Source organism: Mesoplodon bidens (genome assembly GCF_964165515.1).
Source record: "Mesoplodon bidens genome assembly, contig: HAP1_SCAFFOLD_238, whole genome shotgun sequence".
In the NCBI taxonomy this organism is placed as follows: Eukaryota; Metazoa; Chordata; class Mammalia; order Artiodactyla; family Ziphiidae; genus Mesoplodon; species Mesoplodon bidens.
The window spans coordinates 526,206-554,015 of NW_027671924.1; the positions used below are offsets into that span (position 1 = coordinate 526,206).

At 45.5% G+C, this 27,810-nt stretch overlaps 1 protein-coding gene and 1 long non-coding RNA gene across 4 annotated transcripts; one reads left to right on the forward strand and one right to left on the reverse strand.

The window, feature by feature from the left end:
* The first annotated feature begins 593 nt into the window (after positions 1 to 593).
* Positions 594 to 27,765, forward strand: LOC308610826. Of its 3 annotated transcripts, none has more exons than XR_014014661.1 (3): positions 594 to 1,668; positions 2,563 to 2,678; positions 27,701 to 27,765. It is a non-coding gene; the product is annotated as an uncharacterized lncRNA (long non-coding RNA). The 3 variants fall into 3 exon arrangements; XR_014014662.1 differs by lacking the exon at positions 27,701 to 27,765 and adding an exon at positions 26,001 to 26,144; XR_014014663.1 differs by lacking the exon at positions 27,701 to 27,765 and adding an exon at positions 7,159 to 7,824.
* Positions 8,786 to 13,571, reverse strand: LOC308610830 (speedy protein E4-like; the record flags this gene model as incomplete). Its single annotated transcript, XM_081259828.1, has 7 exons — positions 8,786 to 9,267; positions 9,428 to 9,596; positions 11,114 to 11,199; positions 11,684 to 11,742; positions 12,548 to 12,769; positions 13,276 to 13,357; positions 13,452 to 13,571. 7 exons carry the CDS (start codon positions 13,569 to 13,571, stop codon positions 9,007 to 9,009), a joined length of 999 nt encoding a protein of 332 aa, XP_081115954.1. The 3' UTR covers positions 8,786 to 9,006.
* Positions 27,766 to 27,810: the final 45 nt, after the last annotated feature.

The window sequence follows — 27,810 nt, forward strand, 5'->3', positions numbered from 1 at the left end:
CCCGTGTCCTCAAGTGAATTCCCTATGTCTGCGTCTTTATTCCTGTCCTGCCACTAGGTTCATCAGAACCACTTTTTTTTTCCTTTGGTTTCCATCTCGCTTCGTCCCAGCTTACCCTTCCCCCTCCCCATGTCCTCAAGTGCATTCTCTACGTCTGCATCTTTATTCCTGTCCTGCCACTAGGTTCATCAGAACCACTTTTTTTCCTTTGGATTCCATAAATATGTGTTAGCATATGGTATTTGTTTATCTCTTTCTGAGTTACTTCACTCTGTTTCACAGACTCTAGGTCCATCCACCTCACTACAAATAGTTCAATTTCATTTGTTTTTATGGCTCAGTCAAATTCCATGGTATATATGTGCCCCATCTTCTTTATCCATTCATCTGTCAGTGGACGCTTAAGTTGCTTCCATGTCCTGGCTATTGTAAATAGTGCTGCAGTGAACATTGTGGTACGTGTCTCTTTTTGAATTATGGACTTCTCAGCGTATATGCCCAGGAGTGGCATTGCTGGATCATATGGTAGTTCTATTGTTAGTTGGGGTTTTTTTGTATAAATTTATGTATTTTTATCTATTCATTATTTTTGGCTGTGTTGGGTCTTTGTTGCTGTACGCGGGCTTTCTCTAATTGCAGCGAGCAGGTGCTTCAGTGTTGTGGTGCGCGGGCTTCTCATTGCGGTGGCTTCTCTTGTTGTGGAGCGCGGGCTCTAGGCATGCGGGCTTCAGTAGTTGTGGCATGCGGGCTCAGTGGGTGTGTCTCGCGGGCTCTAGAGTGCAGACTCAGTAGTTGTGGCACACGGGCTTAGTTGCCCTGCGGCATGTGGGATCTTCCCGGACCAGGACTTGAACCCATGTCCCATGCATTGGGAGGAGGATTGTTAAACACTGTACCACCAGGGAAGCCCTATTTTCAGTTTTTTAAGGAACCTCCATACTGTTCTCCGTAGTGGCTGTATCAATGTACATTCCCACCAACAGTGCAGGGGGAGGGTTCCCTTTTCTCCACACCCTCTCCAGCATTTATTGTTTGTAGATTTTTTGGTGATGGCCATGCTGAGTGGTGTGAGCTGATACCTCACCGTAGTTGTGATTTGCCTTTCTCTAATGGTTAGTGTCATTGAGCATCCTTTCATGTGTTTGTTGGCAATCTTATATCTTCTTTGGAGAAATGTCCATTTAGGTCTTGTGTCCACTTTTGGATTGAGTTGTTTGTTTTTTTGATATTGAGCTGCGTGAGCCGCTTGTATATTTTGGAGATTAATCCTTTGTCAGTTGCTTCATTTACAACTACTTTCTCCCACTCTGAGAGTTGTTTTTTTGTCTTATTTATGGTTTCCTTTCCTGTGGAAAAGCTTTTAAGTTTGAATAGGTCCCATTTGTTTATTTTTGTTTTTATTTCCATTTCTCTAGGAGGTGGGTCAAAAAGGATCTTGCTGTGATTTATGTCATAGAGTGTTCTGCCTGTGTTTTCCTCTATGAGTTAGACAGTGTCTGGCCTTACCTTTAGGTCTTCAATCCATTTTGAGTTTATTTTTGTGTTATGGTGTTAGTAGTGTTCTCATTTCATTCTTTTACAGGTAGCTGTCCAGTTTTCCCAGCGCCACTTATTGAAGAGGCTGTCTTTTCTCCATTGTATATTCTTGCCTCCTTCATCAAAGCTAAGGTGACCATATGTGCGTGGGCTTATCTCTGGGCTTTCTATCCTGTTCCATTGATCTATATTTCTCTTCCCCAAAGTATATTTCAATAAAGGTATGTACATTGTTTGTTTAGACACAAGGCTGTCACACACTTAACAGACTACAGTATAGTGTAAACAGAAGCTTTTCATGCACGGGTACACCAGAAATTTCATGTGACTCGCTTTATGGCGGTATTGGCTTCATTGCAGTGTTCTGGAACTGAAGCTGCAGTGTCTCTGAGCTGGGCCTGTACACCCAGAAGTGGGATTGCTGGATCATATGGAAATTTTATTTAAAAGATTTTGAGAAAACTACATACTCTTTTCCACAGTGCCTGCACAATGTTACATTCCTGCGTACAATATGCAAGGGTTACGATTTCTCTACCACCTTGACAACTCTTATCTTTTAAAAAAAATAAAAAATTGTAGGCATTCTAAGAGATGTGAGGTAGTATCTCATGATGATTTTGATTTGCATTTCCCAGATGATTAGTGACGTTGAGCACCTTTTCATGTACCTGGTGCTGTGTTACGTCTTTCTAACACACATACACACACACAGAGGGATAGAAGGAATCTTTTGGAAGTGATGAGTATATTATCGTGATGGTGGTGATGGTATCACAGGTGTGTGCATATGTCCAAACTCATCAAGTTATATACATTAAACATGGGCTAGATTTTGTATATCAGTTCTACGTAAATAAAGCCGTAAAAGCCCAGCAACAAGTGGTGTATTTCATGAGCCAGTGAAGCCCAGGTACATCTTGTCTCCTCTCCCAGGGGTGAACCCAAGCAGCCTTTGAACTTGGCTCACTTTCTGTTTCTTTAGTTTCCCCTTCTATTACTTTTGTGTTTCTCCTTTGTTCTCAGATTCCAGCTAAGTGGTTCCCCATTGGTGGCAGCAGTGGTTCTGAGTTTGGCTCTGTCGTTTGAAGACTTGATGGTCTCTAAAGGGATTAAGTTTCTACAGAACTGATCTCAGTTAGGTGAGAGGTAACAGAGGATCTAGTTTGTTAGTCTTTTCTTAGTCTTTTCTGTTTGTCTATTTGTCTACTTTGACAAGCTCAAATCAATTAAGAATCTCTTGCCCAATGGGATGAGAATGGCTCTTTAGTATCTAGACTGGTGAGTGTTTATTCCTGACCCAAGTCTAAGACTTAAAGCTGCAGGTAAAAGTTCCATTTCTCTGTATGTCTGTGTGTCTATAATTCAAAAAGGTCTTTACCTCTGACAGTGCGAATATGTAATGTTTTCCTACTTCTGGATCTATTAAAGTAGATTGTAGAGTCTGTTAAATTAAAGGGTTTCTGTCCTGATTGGCTTACAAAGATACAAATGTGCTTATAAAAATTATATATCCCTAAAATTCTCAGAGAGAAAGGAATTAGAACTTCTAATACTTTAAATGTGCTAGAAAAATATTCTTATTGAAATCAAGTCAGGGAATTCCCCAGCGGTCCAGTGGTTAGGACTCGGTGCTTTCACTGCCAGGGTCCAGGTTCAGTCCCTGGTCAGGAACCTAAGATCCAGCAAGCCCCTCGGTGCAGCCAAAAAAAAAAATCAACTCAGAAATTTAAAGACTTCAAGTTTACATAATTTAGGTAAATCTTTGACACATGAAGCTAGTTTAATATTTTTGGTTTAATAAAAAGTTATTCGTATCTTATTTATCAGTATTAGGCATACATTTAAAACAATTCTACTTGGGTGTGTTCTTCCTAAATTTATATAGGTGTGCCCATCAACTAAGCTCATATTACTTCTACTTAATGTTTAAGGTTATGAAAAATGTAAGTTTGTGTTTAACCACATTTAGTTTTTATTCTGACAAACTTTCTTTCAACAGTAACTATGTTTTCTACTGTGTTAGCTTGTCGATAAATTCCCAGATCTTCAGTTTACGTAAACCCTTGAACTGGTACTAAGTTGTGTTACTTACTGGATAATCATTGGATACCGAGGTCATTTGTAAGCAAGACAGAAACCTGAGGCATTGATTACTAAGCATAATCTCAAGTTATATGCTCTTGCTGCATATGTTTACTTGTTACCTAGAGGCTCTGTCTGTGGGTGTGTTAATGAATGTGTTTGTCTCTGCCACTTGAATAAGTTGTGTAAGGGATGTTTGTGGCTGTGTAAAGTTGTGTTATGTGTGTTCATGAGCTCTGCTAGCCTGAAATGCTGATGTGTGATGGGCAGTTGTCAATCATTCACTCCTAGTTTTCTTTGTGAAATGGAAGTAACTTTGGTTCAAAGTTAGTATTAATATACTATGAATGAGACTTGACCCATAGTGATGTTATCGGCTGGAACAGAACTCAGGTTCAGCTGCTCATCGCTCAGAAGTCAGTGTTCCAGAGACAAGGGTTGGTGGAAGAAGAAAGATGCTTTATTCAGGAAGCTGGCAACCTGGGAAGATGGTGGGCTAGTGTCCCCAATACCATCTCCCAGTTGCCAATGAGAGGGAAAAGGGGTTGATAGGGAAAAGACGGGAAGTCTCTGGGCTGTGCCGGTGGGGGCTCCATGCAGAGTAGCACAGTCAGCTCTGACCATCCTCTTGAAATTGGTCATGCAGCGGTGTGGTCAGTGTCATGTTGATTGTTTCAGGCACAGTTAATCTTCAATTCCAGTGTTGGTTTGTTCCCATTTCCTTGAGGCCAGTTCCTGGAATTGTGTAAGCCATTGGTTCAGGTCTGCTCAAGATGGAGCAGCTTGTGTCATAGCTCCAGTCTGGTCATCATACAGTTAGCTTTCTCCTCTTGTAGTGGTTTTAGTATCTGCAAAACAAGTTAGGAGTGTGTGTCTGACACTGTTACTTACGTCCTTCGGGAGGAACTAAAGATTCTGTGACTGCTGTTGTCCTAATCAGTAACTGCTTGAACCTGTTCTTTGGTGACTCAGGGGAGGCCTGGGAGACTGCAGCTATTTTACAAACAAGAGGCAGGGGACATGGAAGGGCCCTGCATGGTCCTCCTTGGTTCCAGCAACCGAGAGGTACAACTTTGTATGCAAGATAATGCGATGTAGTTTTGTTTATTAACAGGAACAAAAATAGTTTGGTCCTAAAGTAAAATGACTGATTGTTCCAGCACCAGAAAGAGGATAGTGAAGGACACAACCTGAATGAGTATAGAAAGTTGTAGGAGACGGGTAGAAAGGGAATTTTATTTGTCTGAGCCGAAGGCAGCTCAGTTTTGATGTTTATTCCAGAGATTTTCAAAAAAGAGCTTATGGTTCTCTTAGTAGCAAATATTATATTGATGCAAAGCTGGAGTTTGGTTTTCTCTCTGTACAAATGATAAATTTTTTTCATGGAGTATTGGTCTCTTTAATAAGTGGTTGGAAAAGTTGTTCTCTAAATCTGCCTAAACAGCAGAGATTCTGTATCTCACTGGAAGAGGTTTCTGCACCTAGTTCTGAATTCATCCGGCCTTATTATTTTTTTGAAAATAAATGTACAGGGACTTCCCTGGTGGCTCCTTGGTGAAGAATCCACCCGCCAGTGCAGGGCACACTGGTTCAAGCCCTGGTCCGGGAAGATCCCACGTGCTTTTAGAAACTAGAGCACAGAAAGACTAAGGTCATGTGAAATTTGAAACGCTAAATATTGTCATAGTGTTAAGCAGTTTGAAGATTGTTGGAAGAAATTATTTGTCATTCATTCAAGCAATAAACATTTGATGAATACTTGCAAAACATAAAAAACCTCTAGAGCCCGTGAGCCACAACTACTGGAATCGACGTGCCTAGATCCCATGCTCCGGAACAAGAGAAGCCACTGCATGGAGACGCCGACGCACCGCAATGAAGAGTCGCCCCCGCTCCACTGCAACTAAAGAAAGCCCACGTGCAACAACGAAGACCCAACGCAGACAAAAATAAATAAATATATAAATAAATGTATTGGGGGAAAAAAAGAAAGAAAATAAATGCACAACAAAATTTCTGCATTTCTGAGAAAGTTAAGCTTCCTTAAAACTGTGTTCCTTTTGGTCTGTTTTTTTTTTTTATTTTAAAGTCTACTGTCAGGAACTCCCTGGCACTTCAGCGGTTAGGATTCTGCGCTTCCACTGCTAGAGGCCTGTTTTCGATCCCTGATCAGGGAACTAAGATCCTGCAAGCTGCGTGGCGAGGCCGAAAAAACAGCCAAGACAAAATAATCATCTCTTGGCTGTTAAACAAAGTCAAGGACCTTTAGTTCCTCCTCAAGGGCTATTGGGTAATATTCTGAGCCACGTCCTTGGAGCTGTTTGGCAGAGACTGAAACCCCCAGCAGGTGGAAGAAGTTAACTGCATGTTGCCCACAAGCACGTAGACCCCAGACCAGTTGGAACCAGAAGGCTGATGATGTTGAGTCCCCGTTACCTCACCACTGACCAATCAGAAGAATGACCGTGAGCTGATCACGCACCCTGTAACCCTCTCTTCAACATGTAGCCCCTTTCTCTTTTCCCTGTATAGTCCTCAAGCAAAACTTCAGGAGGGGAGAGTTGGTTCTTCGGGACATGAGTCCACCTCTCTTCTGGACTGCCGGCTTCCTCAATAAAGCTATCTTTCCTTTTACCCAAGAGTTGTCTCTCAGTATTGGAGTCCTGAATGATGCAAGACCTGCCTCATCTTCTGTAGTTTTCTCTACATGAAAAATAATTGAGGACTATTTTTCAGAGTTAAGAAATGTGGTTGGATAATCACAACGCCATTAAGCAACACCTCGTTGGACAGCAAAGAGGCGAAGCCAACTGGTAATGACCACACACATCCTGACTATGAGAAGACTTTCATCTTTATTGTACAGTTCCCCAAAAGCTGCATCGCACAGTACTCTTGAACAATCTAAAATAACATACAAACATGCTGAGGCAAGTTAAAAAATTAGGACTGAATTCCCACAATTCAATAATGAGAACTAAGAAAATACAAATTTATGCTTACAAGAATTGGGAGGAAATACCCACTATGCCATAAGTAGAATGGAAATATTATGTAATAGATAAAATCAACAATCTCTCTTGAAAATGTGAGTAAAATTGTATATATGTGTAAATATACAACAGCTACAGTTCTCATCACAAAAGTTTGTAGTAATAAGATGTTTCAAAATGAAGACTATTTCAAAACTATTTAAAATAAATATATAAACATAAAATATAAAAATACAATAATTTTATAGGTGACATTTTCAAAATAAGCCAGTGAAACTTAAGTCATGAGTCATGACCCTGTGGCTGTAATTATATATATATATATATTTTTCTAATTATATATTTTAATGTTATTCCCTCCTATTCTGAGCCGCTACACTCCACCTTCAAATGCTTCTAGACTGGGGCAAACAAGTGTACAAAAAATGGGACCTCCAATGTTCGTCTCAGGGGAGATGGAAATGAAATGATCTGAAAATTGAGGTGGTGCCTTCCAAAAGGGTAGAATCTGAATAAACCCTGTTTTCTTATTGTCCTGCCACAGACTCCTAGAAGCACGCCCCGCTCCTAGGAGTATAACACGAAAACTGGCCTCCGCTCATTCTAGAAGATGCTGGCTTCTTCTCGATGATCTGCACAAGAGGCTTCTCCCTTCCTTCTTCACGGCTGTCGTCAGTGTCTGGATTGACTTCTTGTTGAACATCCTCATCTCTCCTGGGCTCTGTGATCTGGAAGTAAGAGAAGGAGCAAGGATGTCAGATTTCAAAGTGGCAACTGTCCAGATATAAAGGTTTTCACATTCTTAGTCAATTCTAACCAGAATTGAGACTCATTTATGATTGGAGTTTTATCTCAAATTCTCCATTCTGAACCCCAGTCCTGAACCATTCATTGTTTTCAAGTGCGATTCTTGGACTTTGGTGACCCTGACTCCAAAAACTACTGAATACACCCAAGGTCAGGCCCAGTAATCTGCTTTATAGCCCAGACTCCAGGTGATTCTGCTCAGGGAGCTGGCATTTGGAGAATGCTGCTTTAGTCTTAACTCACCTTGGTCCTTTGGCACCACTTAAATTCTGAACTTGGAAGCACACTACAGACATCACTGACAAGTCAACATCATGGACCAGGAGACCTGAGGCCGGATCCCTAACCCTAACCCTGCATCCTAATGTCTATGTTATTATTAAGTTTTCATTTATTTACTTATTTTCTTTCTTTTATTTTTGGCTGCATTGGGTCTCTGTTGCTGTGTGTGGGCTTTCTCTAGTTGTGGTGAGCGAGGACTACTCTCTGTTGCTTCTCCTGACGGCTTCTCTTGTTACGGAGCACGGGCTCTAGGCGCACAGGCTGAGTAGTTGCGACTTGCGGGCTCTAGAACGCAGGCTCAGTAGTTGTGGCTCGTGGGCTCTAGAGCGCAGGTGCGGTAGTTGTGGCGCACGGGCTTAGTTGCTCCGCGGCATGTGGGGTCTTCCCGGACCAGCGCTCAAACCTGTGTGCCCTGCATTGGCAGGCGGTTTCTTAACCACTGTGCCAACAGGGAAGTCCCTGGATCCTAATGTTTAAATAATACTCAGCCCTAAACTTGGTTAGTGTTATGTGCTGAATGTTTGTGTCCCCCAAAATTCTTATGTTGAAATCTTAAAATCTTAACCCCTAAGGTGCTGGTCTTAGGAGGTGGGGTCTTTGGGAGGTTATTAGGTCATGGGGTAGAGCCCTCATGAATGAGATTATTGCCCTTGTAAAAGAGACCATGCTGTGTTGTTTCTAAGCAACGCGGTCTGTAGTAGGGCAGGTTGAATGGACTAAGACAGCTAGTTTGCAAGACTTAACCCAAATGTTTGCTCAATCCTCTGCCCACATCTAGAACTCTAATGTGTCAATTGTAATAAGCCATGCTGAAGATGGCATTCCTTAACCTTCAGTCGTTGTGATAAACCCCCTTGACCATAAACGTGAGGGGGAAAAGGTGAATTGTACTAGAGGAATCATTGGTCCAGAAGTGGTGAGTCAGGGGGAATAAAGAGTCACAGGTGATCTGGCCATAGGCAATTTGAAAGTAAATTTGGATGAATATAAAGCTAGTCATAATTCATCTTTTCTTATTGAACGTGTGGGCTGTTCTATCTAATATCCTGTTTGTAGACATTTACTCTGTTGTAGCTAAATGCTAGAACCCATAACCCTGAGGGATGTAAGGCCAAAAATGAATGAAAAAGAGAAACTGGAAACACAGTATATGGAAAAGAATCACCATCTCGTCAAAGCTGTTATTTGGACCCAGTTGCTTTGGGTGAAATAACTTCAGTGAGACCCATGCGTCTGGGACAAACTGGTTTCCCCGATGTCTGGTGCCCACGGGCCTCGCGGTGCTGGTGTCTGTGTGTGGCTGTCAGTCCGTGGCTGGCGCAGAGTCGGCACGTGGCTGTGTGCCTGGCTGGCCCCCTTCATAGCGTGAGAGGTGATGTGGGTCCAGCAGTGGGATTCCTCCGATTTCCTCAGTAGACAACACGTCATTCCACCCGCACCTTTGCGCACGCAGACCTACCTTTGCGCAGGCCGATGACCTCAGGCCTGCGTGGTCCTGGGGCCTCTGGGGCAAGAGGGCGCGATCTCTTCCCCACACCCAGAGCTCTGGATCAAAAGCCTGGATCTGGAAAGACAAACAGCCCCTGGCAATGAGGATGCCGCTGCCTCCCGTTGCCCCGCCTCCGGTTCTTTCTCGTCTGTCCCCAGGTCCCAAACCGAGTCCCCCATGATCCCCACCTCCTCTCCGTCCCTCCCCCTCCCCGAGACCGCCACAGCCCACCCACCTGCTCGCACTCTTCCCGAGTGACCCATGTCTTCCAGCCCATGGATCGGATGAACTGGGAACGCAGTTTGTGGAACAAGGCATGCTGGGAGCTGTTCTTTCCATAGAGGAACGAAACGATGGCCTGCTTGGGGGCCTGGTTGTTCTCTTCCATGTCGCTGGCCACATAGCTGGGGAAAGACATCAGGTCGCTGTCATCAGGACAGGAAGGGCCTCCACTTGAGATCAGCTTCCCAGAAAAGAGGCAGGCTGAGCATCCTCACACGACCCACCCAGCCCTGCCCAGCGTCACCGGGAGCCGCCCAGTCATCAGGGAGCCACTGCCAGGCAGGACCTTCAGAAGGGTGCCTCTCACACCTTGATGATGAGGACACGATCCAAACCCCCCGTTCCCTTCAACTTGTTTTATGTGCACACACCTCTCTTCCTATGTTGTAGGTACATGTACAGTTCCTGAGGGCAGGAGCTGATCTGATCTGTTTCTGCATTCATCCCTCTCTTAGCAAATGACACATTTAGGGCTTGGTTCATATTGATGCATGAATTCAACAGCCTTTTGTGAATCTCTGTTCCCACCACCTCATATTCCCCAGCATGTAGGGTGTACTTTATAAGGTTTGTTAGATGAATGAATGAATGAATGAATGAACATTTTATCTCATGGCCAAATGCAATACTGATTACCTAGAAGTCTCACAATAACAAACATTTGCCCAATGAAAAGAATTGTGCTGAGTGTTTTGGGAATGCATTGACATTTTGACGAGACCTGCCTTCCACGTGGTGTCTAGTCTAGTGGGACCGGGGAAGGGGAAGGGGGGAGATAAGAAATGACTATAATGCAAAGCATCACATTATAATACAATTTGAACTAAAGTGCCTCTGGGATGCAGAAGTTAGGGAGATCGGGCATCGTGAAGGTTTTGGTGTTTGAACCCACTTTAAGGATAGGGTCGTTTTCTTCAGATAAATGTATGGCAAAGATACCTGGATAGAAAGCTCAATAGAAACTTAGAGGGCAGGGTATTTGGAAGGAGCAGTGAAACACAGGAGTAAAGTATCAGGACGGTGTGCTGGAGATTGCAGAGAGAGTTAAATCCCAACGCAGAACTCTGGCCTTGATTTGGCATGTCATTAGCCAATGAAATTGTGTGAAGCGGTCAGACCTGTGTTTTGGAAGGATGTTCAGGCAAATAGAGCCAACTGGCTTGGGAGACTTGGAAGAAACATCAGTGGGGAGCATTTGACACCAAATCCGCGCTATGTGATACGGGCCCCGATTGTGGCATTTGTCGTGGGAATGCAGAAACGGAAGATAATCACACTTGGTGCTGATGTCGGAAGACCTGAGACCGGAGAATTCGAACCGGAAACGTCTCAAGTCTGTTACTCGGGGGCAGGATGGTGTCAGTTCTTTCTTCTTCTCCTCTTAGGAAAGTTTCGCGTTTTGCTTTGTTTCTTTCAGTGTTTTAATTGACATTAGGGTAGTTTGTTTTGACAATGAATGCTATAAAAAACAGAACATGGTTTGAAAAAGAAACCACGGTACCGTAATCCTGTCATTTTCACACCTAGAGTCAGTACAAAGGGGTTTAAAAAAATAGATGAAAGGTCAGAGCCCCACATCTCTCCCTCTGCCCTCCCAGGGTGTTGAATATTGATGGCGGGGATGGAGCAAGGTACTCACAGAGCTATGAAGAAATGGATTATCTGGAATTGCCAGGAGAAGAGGCCGGCCCGGCTGACATACGCTATCACCATCGACAGGAGATACTGATGGAAAGAGGGGAAAAAACGTAGGAGAGAGGTCACATCCTGGAAGAGGAGAAAGAGTGGGAGGGAGAAGGGAGCAGGGGACGAGGAATGGGTGGTGCCACTTGGAGGAGAGACCCGCGTGTGGGGTGAGCCTGATTATTTGGGGAAGGGGAGAGGACAGAAGGTCAGAGTTGGCGGCGCTCCAAGGGTGGGAGGCTGTGGGATTGAGGGCGTGGACTTAGGGCCGCGGGCACAGGACGGTGTTCGATGAACCGGAGCCAAGGTGAGTCCCCAGGATCTGAGAGGAGAGGGGACTTAGGCAGCAACCACCAAAGGGTCACTCCTGGGGCTCAGATCCCAGAGGGGACCTCGAGGCCCCTGGAGGGAAGTGTTGACAAGGCATGAGGTTAGGAGGGGAGTGGAAACGTGGGTGTAGAAAGCACCCAGCGCGCCCACCTAGAACAGGCGCTGGAGCAGGAATCCATCTCAGTGGGTGACTTACCTTGTCAGATACTTCCAGGTTTTTGTCCCAGGCGAGGAATTTCTTAACGATGGGATCCTCTGTGAAAAAAGGGCAGATGTTGCCAGTGGGAACAGGGCTGTCGTGGGAGCATTCCAGAGCCAAGAGGGTGAACCGCGCCCCCCTGGGGAAATGCCAAGATGTGGCCCAGGGTGAAGCTGACGGAAAGAGGGGAGGGAAGACCATTCACTGTGGGAGGAAAGGGGGTGACTCCCCTTCTGTGGGGGCCGAGTGACAGGGAGTGATGCCCCTTCATCATGCATTCACGTACCTGCAGAGGGCATCAAGATACTCTCAGCCAATGTCTCAATTGACAGTCATGTCAGGGGGTGAAGATGGCTTGTCAGCCCCTCCTCCCTCCACCCCGAACATGCCAGTAAGATTCAAAAGGCCAGTAAGAGCTAGAGTCTCGGGTACAGTTGAAACCAAGGGAACCTAATCCTGTATCATTTCTAAATCTAACCTAGTCTTGTATCATTTCTAAGTCTAACCTCATCCTGTATCTTTTATGTGTCCCCCGTATCCTTTATCCGTAGACAGTCCGCCAGGGACGGAGAGCGCACCAAGTAGCAGGGAATTCTTTTCCACTGGGAAAGTGTAGTCATGGGAAGTTTTGGTTTGTTTGTTTTTCAAGTATAGGATTGGAGGTTGCTGGGCAGGGCGGTGGGTCCTTACCAAGCATCCACTTGAAGACCTCGTGGTGCTCAGGCAGCACTGAAGACACCCGCTGTTGCTTGAGCTTCATCTTGAGCCCACTGAACGACTCCACGACCCAGGTGTCGGCCTCGTGGTGCTCAGGCAGCACTGAAGACACCCGCTCTCGCTTCAGCTTCATCTTGAGCCCACTGAACGACTCCACGACCCAGGTGTCGGCCTCGTGGTGCTCAGGCAGCACTGAAGACACCCGCTCTCGCTTCAGCTTCATCTTGAGCCCACTGAACGACTCCACGACCCAGGTGTCCTGGGCCTCAGCGGCCGTGTTGCCCTCCACCTCCGCTCTGAACGCCACTGACCTCTTCCTCTTACAGCCGGGACGCTGAGGCGGGGGGCTGCAACCAGCCCAGGGAGCTGACGAAGGAGAAGAGACTGCAGTATGACGCTCTCGTCTTGGGAATCCAGCCACTGGTGACCACCCAACCCCACCCCGACTCCGCCTCCCTGCCCGTGCTTTCCAGTCTCACAGACCGCTGACCTTGCCCCAAGTCATCTTTCCATCTTTCTCTGTCCATATCTACCTATCCCTCCCCTGACTCTTTGTCATTTGTCCAGCTTCCCGTTCTCGAAACTCTTTCTCATGGTAGATAATTTCTCCCACCAGGAATAAAAAAAAAGAACCCTCCCCTTGTTTCCTCTCTCCTCTTCTCTCATCCTTGGATCTCATCTCCTAACCCTGTTTCTTGCTCCCCAGGTGTTCCGTGTCCCCAGCTCCTGTGCTCTCCTCCCTCAATCCCTGGCTCTCTGAATGTCTCCTTTCTTTCATAGGCACCTTATGCAGGTGCTCCTTCCCGACCTCTGTACCCTTTCCTCCTTACTGGTCAAATCTCTGAAATTCCTTCTCATGCCAGCTCCCTCACCTGATGGTCCTGGGCTTTCTTCATAGACAGTCAACTCCATGGGGTACCCTGAAGAGCTGGACTGGGAGTTCAGCTCCTCAGCCTGGGAAGTCGGTTGACAATTGTCCCTGATGTCTCCCAGACTCTTCCCTTCCTCGAAGCCTAGACTCTGCTTTGTCCCAACTCTTCTTCTGGACTTGGGCTAAACACAAGTGGTCGTCCCTTCTCCAAGCTGCGGGGCAACTGTCAGTGGAGAGAAGCTCTGGCGAGATTCTGTTGTCTACTACTGCTGCCAAGCACCAAGGAGTCTGGTCCATCCAATCGGGAAGGTCGGAAGCCTCTGATGTCATCATCAGAGTTTGAAGGAAACAAGTTTGAAGGAAAACACAAGTAACTGTCAGACCTATGCGTGCACTTGTCCCAGGGATCGGGGTAAATGGTATCTCCTGCCACTGACCCAACCTCTGCCCGTCCTCCAAAACCCCCCTCAAGGTATCCGGACCCCTCTTTTTTTTTGTCATAAATGGCAAAATTTTATTCTTTTTTTTTTTCTTCATCTTTATTTTTTTATTTTTTTTGCTTTATAACAAATTTAATCAGTTATATATATACATATGTTCCCATATCCCCTCCCTTTTGCGTCTTCCTCCCACCCTCCCTATCCCACCCTTCCAGGCGGTCCCAAAGCACCGATCTGATCTCCCTGTGCTACGCGGCTGCTTCCCACTAGCTATCTACCTTACGTTTGGTAGTGTATATATGTCCATGCCGCTCTTTCACTTTGTCACAGCTTAGCCATCCACCTCCCCATATCTTCAAGTCCATTCTCTAGTAGGTCTGTGTCTTTATTCCTGTCTTACCCCTATGTTCTTCATGACATTTTTTTTTCTTAAATTCCATATATATGTGTCAGCATACAGTATTTGTCTTTCTCTTTCTGACTTACTTCGCTCTGTATGACAGGCTCTAGGTCCATCCACCTCATTACAAATAGCTCAATTTCGTTTCTTTTTATGGCTGAGTAATATTCCATTGTATATATGTGCCACATCTTCTTTACCCATTCATCCGATGATGGACACTTAGGTTGTTTCCATCTCCGGGCTATTGTAAATAGGGCTGCTATGAACATTTTGGTACATGTCTCTTTTTGAATTATGGTTTTCTCAGGGTATATGCCCAGTAGTGGGATTGCTAGGTCATATGGTAGTTCTATTTGTAGTTTTTTAACGAACCTCCATACCGTTCTCCATAGTGGCTGTACCAATTCACATTCCCACCAGCAGTGCAAGAGTGTTCCCTTTTTTCCACACCCTCTCCAGCATTTATTGTTTCTAGATTTTTTGATGATGGCCATTCTGACTGCTGTGAGATGATATCTCATTGTAGTTTTGATTTGCATTTCTCTACTGAGTAAAGATGTTGAGCATCCTTTCATGTGTTTGTTGGCAGTCTGTATATCTTCTGTGGAGAAATGTCTATTTAGGTCTTCTGCCCATTTTTGGATTTTGTTTGTTTTTTTGTTATTGAGCTGCATGAGCTGCTTATAAATTTTGGAGATTAATCCTTTGTCAGTTGCTTCATTTGCAAATATTTTCTCCCATTCTGAGGGTTGTCTTTTGGTCTTGTTTATGGTTTCCTTTGCTGTGCAAAAGCTTTTAAGTTTCATTAGGTCCCATTTGTTTATTTTTGTTTTGATTTCCATTTCTCTAGGAGGAGGGTCAAAAAGGATCTTGCTGTGATTTATGTCATAGAGTGTTCTGCCTATGTTTTCCTCTAAGAGTTTGATAGTTTCTGGCCTTACATTTAGGTCTTTAATCCATTTTGAGCTTATTTTTGTGTATGGTGTTAGGGAGTGATCGAATCTCATACTTTTACATGTCCCTATCCAGTTTTCCCAGCACCACTTATTGAAGAGACTGTCCTTTCTCCACTGTACATTCCTGCCTCCTTTATCAAAGATAAGGTGACCATATGTGCGTGGGTTTATCTCTGGGCTTTCTGTCCTGTTCCATTGATCTATCTTTCTGTTTTTGTGCCAGTACCACACTGTCTTGATTACTGTAGCTTTGTAGTATAGTCTGAAGTCAGGGAGCCTGATTCCTCCAGCTCCATTTTTCGTCCTCAAGATTGCTTTGGCTATTCGGGGTCTTTTGTGATTCCATACAAATTGTGAAATTTTTTGTTCTAGTTCTGTGAAAAATGTCAGTGGTAGTTTGATAGGGATTGCATTGAATCTGTAGATTGCTTTGGGTAGTAGAGTCATTTTCACAATGTTGATTCTTCCAATCCAAGAACATGGTACATCTCTCCATCTATTTGTATCATCTTTAATTTCTTTCATCAGTGTCTTATAATTTTCTGCATACAGGTCTTTTGTCTCCTTAGGTAGGTTTATTCCTAGATATTTTATTCTTTTTGTTGCAGTGGTAAATGGGAGTGTTTCCTTGATTTCACTTTCAGATTTTTCATCATTAGTATATAGGAATGCCAGAGATTTCTTTGCATTAATTTTGTATCCTGCTACTTTACCAAATTCATTGATTAGCTCTAGTAGTCTTCTGGCAGCATCTTTGGGATTCTCTATGTATAGTATCATGTCATCTGCAAACAGTGACAGCTTTACTTCTTCTTTTCTGATTTGGATTCCTTTTATTTCCTTTTCTTCTCTGATTGCTGTGGCTAAAACTTCCAAAACTAGGTTGAATAAGAGTGGTGAGAGTGGGCAACCTTGTCTTGGTCCTGATCTTAGTGGAAATGGTTTCAGTTTTTCACCATTGAGGACGATGCTGGCTGTGGGTTTGTCATATATGGCCTTTATTATGTTGAGGAAAGTTCCCTCTATGCCTACTTTCTGCAGGGTTTTTATCATAAATGGGTGTTGAATTTTGTCGAAAGCTTTCTCTGCATCTATTGAGATGATCATATGGTTTTTCTCCTTCAATTTGTTAATATGGTGTATCACGTTGATTGATTTGCGTATATTGAAGAATCCTTGCATTCCTGGAATAAACCTCACTTGATCATGGTGTAAGATCCTTTTAATGTGCTGTTGGATTCTGTTTGCTAGTATTTTGTTGAGGATTTTTGCATCTATGTTCATCAGTGATATTGGCCTGTAGTTTTCTTTCTTTGTGACATCCTTGTCTGGTTTTGGTATCAAGGTGATGGTGGCCTCGTAGAATGAGTTTGGGAGTGTTCCTCCCTCTGCTATATTTTGGAAGAGTTTGAGAAGGATAGGTGTTAGCTCTTCTCTAAATGCTTGATAGAATTCGCCTGTGAAGCCATCTGGTCCTGGGCTTTTGTTTGTTGGAAGATTTTTAATCACAGTTTCAATTTCAGTGCTTGTGATTGGTCTGTTCATATTTTCTATTTCTTCCTGATTCAGTCTTTGCAGGTTGTGCATTTCTAAGAATTTGTCCATTTCTTCCAGGTTGTCCATTTTATTGGCATAGAGTTGCTTGTAGTAATCTCTCATGATCTTTTGTATTTCTGCAGTGTCAGTTGTTACTTCTCCTTTTTCATTTCTAATTCTATTGATTTGAGTCTTCTCCCTTTTTTTCTTGATGAGTCTGGCTAATGGTTTATCAATTTTGTTTATCTTCTCAAAGAACCAGCTTTTAGTTTTATTGATCTTTGCTATCGTTTCCTTCATTTCTTTTTCATTTATTTCTGATCTGATTTTTATGATTTCTTTCCTTCTGCTAACTTTGGGATGTTTTTGTTCTTCTTTCTCTAATTGCTTTAGGTGCAAGGTTAGGTTGTTTATTCGAGATGTTTCCTGTTTCTTAAGGTGGGATTGTATTGCTATAAACTTCCCTCTTAGAACTGCTTTTGCTGCATCCCATAGGTTTTGGGTCGTCGTGTCTCCATTGTCATTTGTTTCTAGGTATTTTTTAATTTCCTCTTTGATTTCTTCAGTGATCACTTCGTTATTGAGTAGTGTATTCTTTAGCCTCCATGCGTTTGTATTTTTTTACAGCTCTTTTCCTGTAATTGATGTCTAGTCTCATAGCGTTGAGGTCGGAAAAGATACTTGATACAATTTCAATTCAAACAAAATTTTTTTTTAGCTAAGTAGTATTCCATTGTATATATATATATATCACATCTTCCTTACCCATTCGTCTCTTAATAAACACTTAGCTTGCTTCGATATGTTGTCAATTGTAAATAATGCTGCCATGAACATTAGGGTGCATATATCTTTTCAAATTAATGTTTTTTGGTTTTATTTTTTTCGATATATATCCAGGAATGAAAATGCTGTGTCATATGGTAGTTCTAATTTTTTTTACAAGTTTATTGGGGTACAGTTGATTCACAATGGCGTATTAGTTTCTGCTTTATAACAAAGCGAATCAGTTATACATATACACTGTTCCCATATCCCCTCCCTCTTGTGTCTCCCTCCCTCCCACCCTGGACCCCTCTTTACCGCTTCCCAGCAGGTGCACTGTCCTCTCCCTGGTGGACTCTCCCTCTCCCTCCCATTCCTCTTCCACGGCCTGGTGGGAGAGTGGGGAGAGGGACAAGGAAACTTAGGGGAAGCAGCAACGTTTCTGCCTTATAAGAGTGAGATAATGGCTTCCGTGGTGGTGCAGTGGTTGAGAGTCCACCTGCCGATGCAGGGGACACGGGTTGGTACCCCGGTTCGGGAAGATCCCACATGCCGCGGAGTGGCTGGGCCCATGAGCCATGGCCGCTGAGCCTGCGCGTCCGGAGCCTGTGCTCCGCAACGGGAGAGGCCACAACCGTGAGAGGCCCGCGTACCCCCCCCAAAAAAAAATAAATAAAGAGTGAGATAAGTATGTAAAAAAAGATCCCAGGTACATCGACTCAGTGGATTAAAAAGTTACGTTAAAACACGCAATTTGGCAAAGCTCTTTGGCTGAATGTTTACTGACACTGCGTTCAGAATTCTGTACTGGGGGAGTACACGTCCGCTCCCCTCAGGCACCTTTGAGTCCAAGAGCCATTTGGAGAAGCTAAAATCATAGAAAACTACAGGTGCTCACGTACCCTTCAAAGGGTGTCTACAAACACACACACACACACACACACACACACAAAAAGGTCAGCTTTGGATGTCACAAAGTCCATGGATTATCCAAAGCCTGCCCCTTGATTCCAGTTAAGAAGTTCTAGTCTACTTATCAAAATCTTGAGAATGTGGTATCACTGTTGACCCAGAGATTTCACTACCTGAATAAAAATGTCACATGTACAAAATACTAAATGGAAAAAACTCCAGTTCAACACAGATGATTTTTCTGAATAAAAATGTCACATGCACAAAAAGACTAAATGGAAAAATTTCCAATTCCAGACAGGTTATTTTTCTATGAGGGTAGGAAGTATATGGTAGCCGAGATGCAGAGAAGAAAATAGCCAACTCAGGGTCATGCAGTGTCACTGGAAGCTTCTTCTGAACCTCCCAACTCGTACTTCCACTCCTCCCCTTGGGGTCTGAGTCTTGCCTTTTTTCTTGGGTTTCCCTGGTGGCACAGTGGTCAAGAATCCGCCTGCCGATGCAGGGGACACAGGTTCGAGCCCTGGTCCGGGAAGATCCCACATACCGCGGAGCACCTAACGCCCGTGCGCCACAACTACTGAGCCTGCAAGCCATAACTCCTCAGCCCGCGAGCCACAACTACTGAGCCCACGCGCCTAGGGCCCATGCTCTGCCGCAAAGAGAAGCCACCTCAATGAGAAGCCTGCACACTGCACCGAAGAGTAGCCCCCGCTCGCCGCGACTAGAGAAAGCCTGCGCCCAGCAACGAAGACCCAACGCAGCCGAAAATAAGTAAAACAAAAATCTTAAGGAAGGAAAACAAGAATTCTCATTGTTGTGCAACCATCCCGACCATCCATCTCCAGAATGTTTTCATCCTGTCCAAGTGAAACTCTGTCCCCATTAAACACTGACTCCCCACCCCCCTCCCAGCCCCTGACACCCACCACTCCACTTTCTGTCTCTATGAATTTGACCCATCTGGGGACCTCACAGAAGTGGAATCATGTAACATTTGTCCATTTGTATCTGACTTATCCACTTAGCTTAACGTCTTCGCGTGTCATCTGTGTGGTAGCCTGTGTCAAAATTTCCTTCCTAGACCCCAAAGCCAGTGTGGACAGTACACAGTGAGTGAGAAGGAAATAAAACCGTGGGTCTGAAGAAGTTCAGATGTTTGCCAAGTGCAGTGGGAAAGCAGTGAATGAGAGGTGTCCTGATCCAGTTTGCACTGAAAGAGGAACAATTGATTTTGGCTGCTGCATAAATGGATGGGGTGGGGATTCAGTAAGAGTGGAAGTCGGGAGACCCAGATAAGGTTAGGAATTTGGCGTGGTAGTCCAGGAAGACGATGTCTGAGAAGATGGAGAGAAGTAAACAGGTTCTCTATATTTGGAGGGAGAATCAGCAGGGCTCATCGGGGGATCAGATTGCGGGGAGGTAGCGGGGCGCTATTCTGTTTACTCTGTGTGCACGTGTGTGCTTATGCCTCTACTGCTGAGACTTAATTGTTTCTACAAAGAAACACTAACCTTTCCTCTTAAAAGTGGAATTGTTAAATTTTCACTGTTCATACAAAGAAATGTCAATCTTTGAAAAATACATAAATGGTCTTTGTATCAATTAGAAACTTTCCTTCCTGTTTGTGGGTGAATAATATCTGTTGTGTGAATATACACACTACATTTTCTTGATCCATTCATCTGTCAGTGAACACTTGGTTTGTTTCCACATTTTGGCTCTGAATCTTGCTTTTGAATTATTGTTTGGACTTTGATGAGAAGTATCTCTGTTGTTCAGGATGTGCCCAGAGGTTTATTCTGTCTTCTGATCACTTCCATATTTCTAATTAGCCCAAGCAATGCATACGTAGAGTCAAATCAGTTCATCCAAGGTGCAGGGACTGAGTGTCTCTTTGGTTTGCACTCGTGGACTTTCTGAGATGTTCTAGGTCTCAGAGGCCGTGCAAAGAGTGTCTGAGGTCCTCCAGAGCTGCCACAGCCTGGCTCTCCTCAGGGTCTGCACTGCTGGGAAAAGCACTGCTGCTTGAGGACCTGTGTCCCTCTGCTGTAGACGTTGCATTGTTAGGAGGCAAATGAATTCAGATTTGCGTTCATCATGCTTTCAACCATCACAGCTGATTGGGTCCTTGTATAACAAAACAGAAGTTCACTCTCCCTCTTGGCTAACAGGCTTTCAAATATTAGAAGGTTGGTATTCTGTCCCCATGAAAATTTCTCTTGTATACTGTGAAATACCCTGATTGCTTTATCTAGTCTTCAGATCTGGATTTGCATAATCCCACCCCACCGCACCTTGTCCAAATGTGCAACAGTCGGGTGGGACCCATCTTAAGATGTGTTGGTATGTTGTCCCAAAATGGCGTAAACAGCCCAGATTGAATGTGATGTTGTAAGTGAGCAGGACCTTGTGGGGCCTTCCTGGGACGGATTCTCCCCATGTCTTCTGCCTGCTTCTTGTCTTTAGAAAATTTTAGCCTCCTAGCCTTCCATGAGTTGGAAACAAACAATTTAATCAGAGAAGGGAGAAAGTGCCAAAAGAAAGGAAAAGAGTCCCAAAAGACCAAATAATACTAGTGTAGCCGTTAAACAAAGTCAAGGACCTTTAGTTCCTCCTTGAGGGCTGTAGATACTGTTCTGAGCCACGTCCTTGGAGCTGTTTTGCAGAGACTGAAGCCCCCAGCAGGGGGGAGGAAGGTAACTGCATGCTGCCCACAAGCACGTAGACCCCAGAGCAGCTGGAACCAGCCGGTTGATGATGTTGACCTCAGATTACCTCACCACCAACCAATCGGAAGAATGTCCACAAGCTGACCACACACCCCTCAACCTCCTCTCCCTCACCCCACTCGTTTGTAATTCACTTTAAACATTTTTTAAATTTTATATTGGGAGTATAGTTGATTTACAGTGTTGTGTTAGTTTCCGGTGTACAGCAAAGTGATTCAGTTATATGGACACAGATATCTATTCTTTTTCAGATTGTTTTCCCATTTAGGTTATTACCGAATTTTGCTTTTTTTTCGTGGTGCTGTGTGGCTTGTAGGATCTCAGTTCCCTGACCAGGGATTGAACCCGGGCCACGGCCGTGAAAGACCAGAATCCTAACCTCTGGGCCACCAGGGAACTCCCTAGGTTACTACAGAATATTGAGTAGAGATCCCTGTGCTCTACAGGAGGTCCTTGTTGATTTCCTGTTTTATATATAGTTGTGTGCATATGTTAGCCCCAACCTCCTGATCTATCCCTCTCCCCCACCTTTTCCCTTTGGTAAACATAAGGTTTTTTTCTATGTCTGTGAGTCTGTTTCCGTTCTGTTCAGAAGTTCATTCGTATCACTGTTTTAGATTCCACACAGGAGTGGTAGCATATGGTATTTGTCTTTGTCTGACATGCTTCACTTAGTCTGATAATCTCTAGGTCCATCCATGTTGCTGCACATGGCATAATCTCATTCTTTTTTATGGCTGAGTAGTATTCCATCACACATATGTACCACATCTTCCCTATCCATTCCTCTGTCGATGGACATTTAAGTTGCTTCCATGTCTTGGCTATTGTAAATCGTACTGCTATACATATTGGGGTGCGTGTGTCTTCTTGAATTATGGTTTTCTCTGGGTATATGCCCAGGAGTGGGATTGCTGGGTCCTACGGTAGCTCTAGCTTTAGTGTTTTGAGGAGCCTCCACACTGTTCTGCATAGCGGCAGCACCAGTGTACATTCCCACCGACAGCCTCACCCCATCTGTAAACACCTTTCCCTGAAAGCCACGGGGGAGTGGGGGCCTTTTGAGCCCTAGATACCTGGACCCCTTGCTTGTTGCCCTGCCATAAACGCGGCACTTTCCTTCACCGTGACCCGTGTCCGTAGACTGGCTTTAGTGCGTGCGGGCGAGTGGACCCAAGTGTGGTTCCGTAACAGCGTGTTTGGAGATCAGCAGAACTGTCACCTCTCCTCCTCTCTCTTCCTCCTGCGGATGCAGTTTAATACAACAACGGCTGTAGCTCTAGTGCAGAAATATCAGTGGGGTGAAGCAGAAGGGCTTTGTCAATACAGTCCTTTGGGCATGAGAGTCCCGTGGAGAAAATATTCCAACACAGATGCCTGGACCCAGCCTCACAGATTCTAATTCCACAGCACTGAGCCAGGGCCTAATTTTAACCTTCTCAATGGACATGCTTCTGATGTGGAAATGACTGGGTGGGATGTGCCACCCAGGCTGGTGCAGTAGGGGGTCTTCAAGGCATCGTTGAATGCAATAAGCAGGAGGGAGGTGAACCGTGACCTGGATTTCAACCAGGCAGCCTCTGGCAGGGCTGTGGCCGGGCCATGGGTCCACAGCTGAGCAGACGTCTGTGTCAGCCTGCAGTCCTCCTGCCAACGGGTCCGTGACAAGCCCTCCAGCGGCCTGGTGCTGCTCCAGATGAGCAGCCCTGGGATCGGAGTTCAGCCCAGGCACCTACGTGGTACATACATAGTGCATGTGCTTGTGAGGAAACCGCCCTCTCCACCAGGAAGCCTGGAGCACATCCTCCCGTACAGCCCTCAGAGGGGACCAACCCTGCTGACACCTTGATCTCAGACTTGCAGCCTGCGTAAATGTCGGACAGTGCATTTGTGTTGCTTAAGCCCGCCAGTGTGTCGTATTTTGTGACGCAGCCCAAGTAAACTGCTACGACCTGTATTTTGAATAAGAAGGAATTCACATGAGACGGTCACTTTCCTGCTTCCCCTGCCTTTATTTTTTTATTTTTATTTGTAAAAAATTATTTATCTCTCTTAGGCTGCATCGTGTCTAATTGCAGCACGCGGGCTTAATTGCCCCGTGGCGTGTGGGATCTTAGCTCCCGGACCAGCGTTCCCAGGCTTTGAACCCACGTACCCTGTATTAGAAGGCGGATTCTTTACCACTGGAACACCAGGGAAGTCCCTCCCCTGCCTTTAAATTAAGACGTGTCGCTGAGCTTCAAAGAAGAGCCTGTCCTTTTCTGTTAGATTACAAACTTGAGTTTTCTTCTTAAACAGTGCGTTTCCTGGTTGTGGTAGATGTGTTAGTGTTGAAAAAAATGGTTGAGAGACTTTAAGAGTAAAATGATTTTACAAATCCTGAAGATGGGTGCCAGTTATCTTGATAAAATTGGTATGTTAAGAGACCCAAAATAAACAGGAGAAAACACAGGCAACTACTTAGGAAATGCAGGATGGGAAAGGCTTCTTCAAGTACAGTGTCCAAGCTGATGAAAAGTATGAAGTGAAAGTGAAAGATTTGAACACAAAATATCTTTTTAAGTGTCTGTATAACAGAATGTGAGAGTAAAAAATTAAGTTAAAAAGATAAAGAACAGGGATTGACAGATACACACTTTTATATGTAAAACAGATAAACAGTAAGGACCTACTGTATAGCCCAGGGAACTATGTTCAATATCTTGTAATAACCCATAATGGAAAAAAGAACCTGAAAAAGAATACATATATTCTTACATAAATACATGTAACTGAGTCACTTTGCTGTACACCTGAAATATTGCAAACGAAGTATACTTCAATAAAAATAGATAAGTGACAAAGTAGGGAAAATATCTGTATTTAATAGAAATGCAGATACAAAAAGAGAAAGCTTTATATTGTAAATCTCCATATATATGAAGAGATCTTAATGAAAGCAAACTAAAAGGTGGCCATTGCTGCTTCTGGTCAAGGTGAAATCGCAGGGTCCAGGTTTACCCTCCTAGCTTCAACAACTTTAAAAAGGGGGAAATGTATGAAATGACAGTTTTTCGCCTTTTGGAGAGAGGGGTGAGTCGTGAGAGACATCAGCTCACTGCTGGACATCCTGTTCATTGGGATGACTCCGTACTTATTATTCCCTTTTTTAGAGCATTTCCTCAAGACAGCTTGTAATAGAAAGACTTCCAGAGAGTGTCCAGGGCAGGGGGCTGGGGAGCCCAGCATGTCTCTGGGCTGAAGGGATAGAGTGAGGTGTGGAGGTGGGCACAGCAGCTGAGGTTCACAGGCCACCCCAGTCTTCTGAGACACGGTCAGTGCACGTGGGTGAGGTGAGAACTGGAGGCCTGGTGGCGTGCTCATGGGCGCACTGCCCTTCCAAGGCGCTTCCCAGCAAGGTACTCTGTGTAGCTGATGTCCTTACGTGGTGAACTTGGAAAATGCGAGAAATGCGCCCTGGAGGTTTGCCAGGCTCAGGCTCAGAGGAGGTGTGGTCGCTGTCATTCCCACACAAGCAGCATTTCATCGGTGAGAATTCAGGCAGAGGCCACAGTCAGCAGCAGCAAGAACTGGAAAAGACCATTCATGGCTCTAAGCAGCCACTTCCAAGAGCAGTTTTGGAGAAGCACACATTTTGTGCAGGATTCATTTAATGTGGCAGTTCAGCTGGGGAAATCAGGAATGGGTTAGGTGCTTATTCATTTGCATGAATCATCACTTCTTATTTCCGTTTTTAGAGGATTTCCTCAAGACGCTTGTAATAGAAATACTTCCTCTGTCCCTTTCGTAAGTATCTAAATCTTTTTAAAAGCTAAATCAGTCTCTTGCCAGCATTACAACCCAGGAATGTTTATGTTAAGGACCTGAGAGCTATCTTCTTTATCTGTCTGTCACCAGGGGAGTTTAGGCTAGGTGTTAGGCACTTTCCTCTGAGCTATAAGTACGTGCTTGTCCTAGAGATAGGAGAAGTTGTCTTTCTCCTTTGGATAAAGGGTATTAACTAGCATGGACAACCACCGAGATGACCAGGTGAATTTAGGATGTACTCTGAAAGAATGTATGCCATTTTTATGGTGGTGTCAAGTCTATTCCCATGAGGCAAGTTCCCGTTTATCTTGAGAACCTGTATGCAACAGATTTTATCTGCTGAGCTATAAAAAAAAAAAGGTGAGGTTGATTTCATTTGCACAAACATTAGTGGTTCACCTGTGGGTGCACAGCACAGTCTGGTTTAATGGTTATTCAACAGTAAAACCGTTTTCTTTCTCTCTACATTTGTGGAGAGGATTTTCTCGGTTGGCGAGAGATTTTTTATTTTTATTTTGTGTGTTCGTTAATTAATTAATTAATGAGACTGTGCTGCACAGCATGCGGGATCTTAGTTCCCCAACCAGGAATCAAACACGTGCCCCCTGCAGTGGAAACTAGGAGTCTTCACCACTGGACCACCAGGGAAGTCCCTGGAGATTTTATTTTTACCTTTTCCCCTAGCAGCTTTTAAGGAACAGTTGGCCAAGAACACAGTTATATTATTTCAGCCCCAGTGATAAATAGTGATAAATCATTACCCTTCTGATTCCATTTTTGAAAAATGATATTTTTACCTAACATAAACAGTATCCTCTTTAAGAGGTAAGATCCCAGGTATCTGTTTTCTGTTTTCGGTTTGTGTGTACGTTCTGATTTTCGTACAGTTTTTAATGCGTTGGTTGTGTAATCTAAACAGCTACAGTTTCTATTTTCTTTTCCTTCCGTGGGCAATATTAGTTTGTGTCATGGCTGGGCATTTATTGTATTCTAGGATTTGAATGAAAGTTGTAGCGTTTCAGTTAAGCGAACATGATACCCTCCTTCCCCTCTCCTGGTGGTGGGGGAATCTCAGATGTAACCCGAAATGTCCCAGGGCCGGGAAAGGACCAGGGACCCTGGAGACCATCACACAGCCCCCACTTGAGGCCACACCTTTCCTTGATCCCTAACAGGAGTGAAGACAAATGGGCAATGGAGTCCCTGGTCCAGGCGGCACACCCTCGCAGCACAGCAGCACTTGAGCGCCAGATGAGAAGGAGACATTTCATACGTTCACTATCTTGACGGCACGGAGACTTCTGGGAGGCTTCTGGAGTCCGGGTACTTGTCCCGTGCTCCTGGCGGGCTTTGGCAGGCGGATTTCGGGCGTCCGCCTGCGCAGGTGCGCCTCATGATTTGTGCGTGTTGGCGCACGCGCACCGTCGCCGCCCCGCCCCCGCTTCCTGTGCGTGCCCAGGTCGTCGCTGGCCGTCGTTCCCCCGTCTTGGCCTCTTGCGGGCGAGCATTTCGGGGCCTGCGGGGCGGTACGCTGTCCGGGCCGGCCGGCAGCCCGCGGGAGCGGGCTGTGGGGGCGAGGGTTCGCGTGGGCCGGGCGGAGGCTGGAACTGTGACCTCCGAGCTCGAGCTGCGGAGCCCGCGTTTGGGCCGGAGTGGCCGGGCGGCCGGCAGCGGTGCAGTGCCCGACCATGTGCAGCGCGGGGCCAAGCGAGGTCCCGGGAGGGACGTGGGCCCAGAGCCGGCTCCTCTGGCCCAGTGGTCTTGGGAGGCGGAGCGGAGGGACCCCGAGAGAGGAGCGCGCCCGAGGAGCAGCCCCCGGACCGGAGCCTCGGGAGCCCGGGGCCAGTGAGCGAGTCCCGACGGGGTAGGTGTTGCGTCTGCAGGCCTGTAGTTGGTTGTGGAGCCTGCTGCCCTTGAAGAGCAGGGCTTGGGGTAGCCCGCCCCGGGCCCCGCGGTAGAGCCACCTGGAGGGTTTGACCGCTTCCCGGAGGTGGAGGGGCCGGGCTGGAGGACAGGGCTGGCTGCTCCAGATGGGGCTCCCCTGGGACTTGTGAGCTCCGGGTGTCCTGGGGGAGCAGGGTCCACAGGCTCGGCCGGGACGTGCCGCGTCTTCCCCTCCGTCCAACCCCGATCCTCCCCCTCCTCCTCGTCCTCCCCCTCCTGTCGCCGTCTCGGCATCTCGCACGTGTGTCTCAAGGCGCGTCAGCACCTTGGTTGTGTAATGTAAGCGTCCGCCGCCCCCCTGGGTTGTGCCCTGTGGAGTCGCCCAGTGTAATCGGTGCAGGATGAGTCTGCAGGGCTTCTGTCCTGCTGCCTCGGGTGAGGAAGGAAGCGATGGGGCCTGAGAAGGGAGATGACTTGTCCTAGACCCTCACCGGGTGTGCACGTGGGGTCGCTCACAGGACTCCAAACTCCTAGGGCAGGTGTTCTGTCCACTTAAAGTCAGCTTTAATAAAAGATGTTTTCGAGCGTCGCACTTAAGTTTGTAAAGTTTGTACAAATCATTGCAAGACTGAAACGCACCTGAGTGTGTCCCTTTATTCTGGGTATCCTGTGGATGTTCTGATCTAAGTTGTTAACAGACTGAGAAGAGATAAACTATAAGCGTTTTTTAATTTCATATTTAATGACGGAGGTTTATTTTAATAGGATTCAATGTACACTCGCTACGGAAAAATAAAGTATCCCCTCAGGTACCAGAGTCACGTGGGAGTTACAGACCTGAGGGTGGTTGCTCCCTCCTTATTCTCACAGGCCCTTCTGAAGGTGAAAGGACGGGTCTCCCACAGGTGTCTCTTGTGGAGCGCGGGGCGGGTGCTCGTGCACCCCGAGCCGCTTCAGTCGTAGTTTCACTGCCTGCGTTTTCCTTCTCCAGGTCCGCCTCCACTGTCACAGTCCTGCACGTTGTTCCAAGAGCAGCGGAAAATGAGTCAGCCTCTGGTGAGTTTTGCTGTTTACGTATTTACCTGCTGCTGTTCTTTTGTG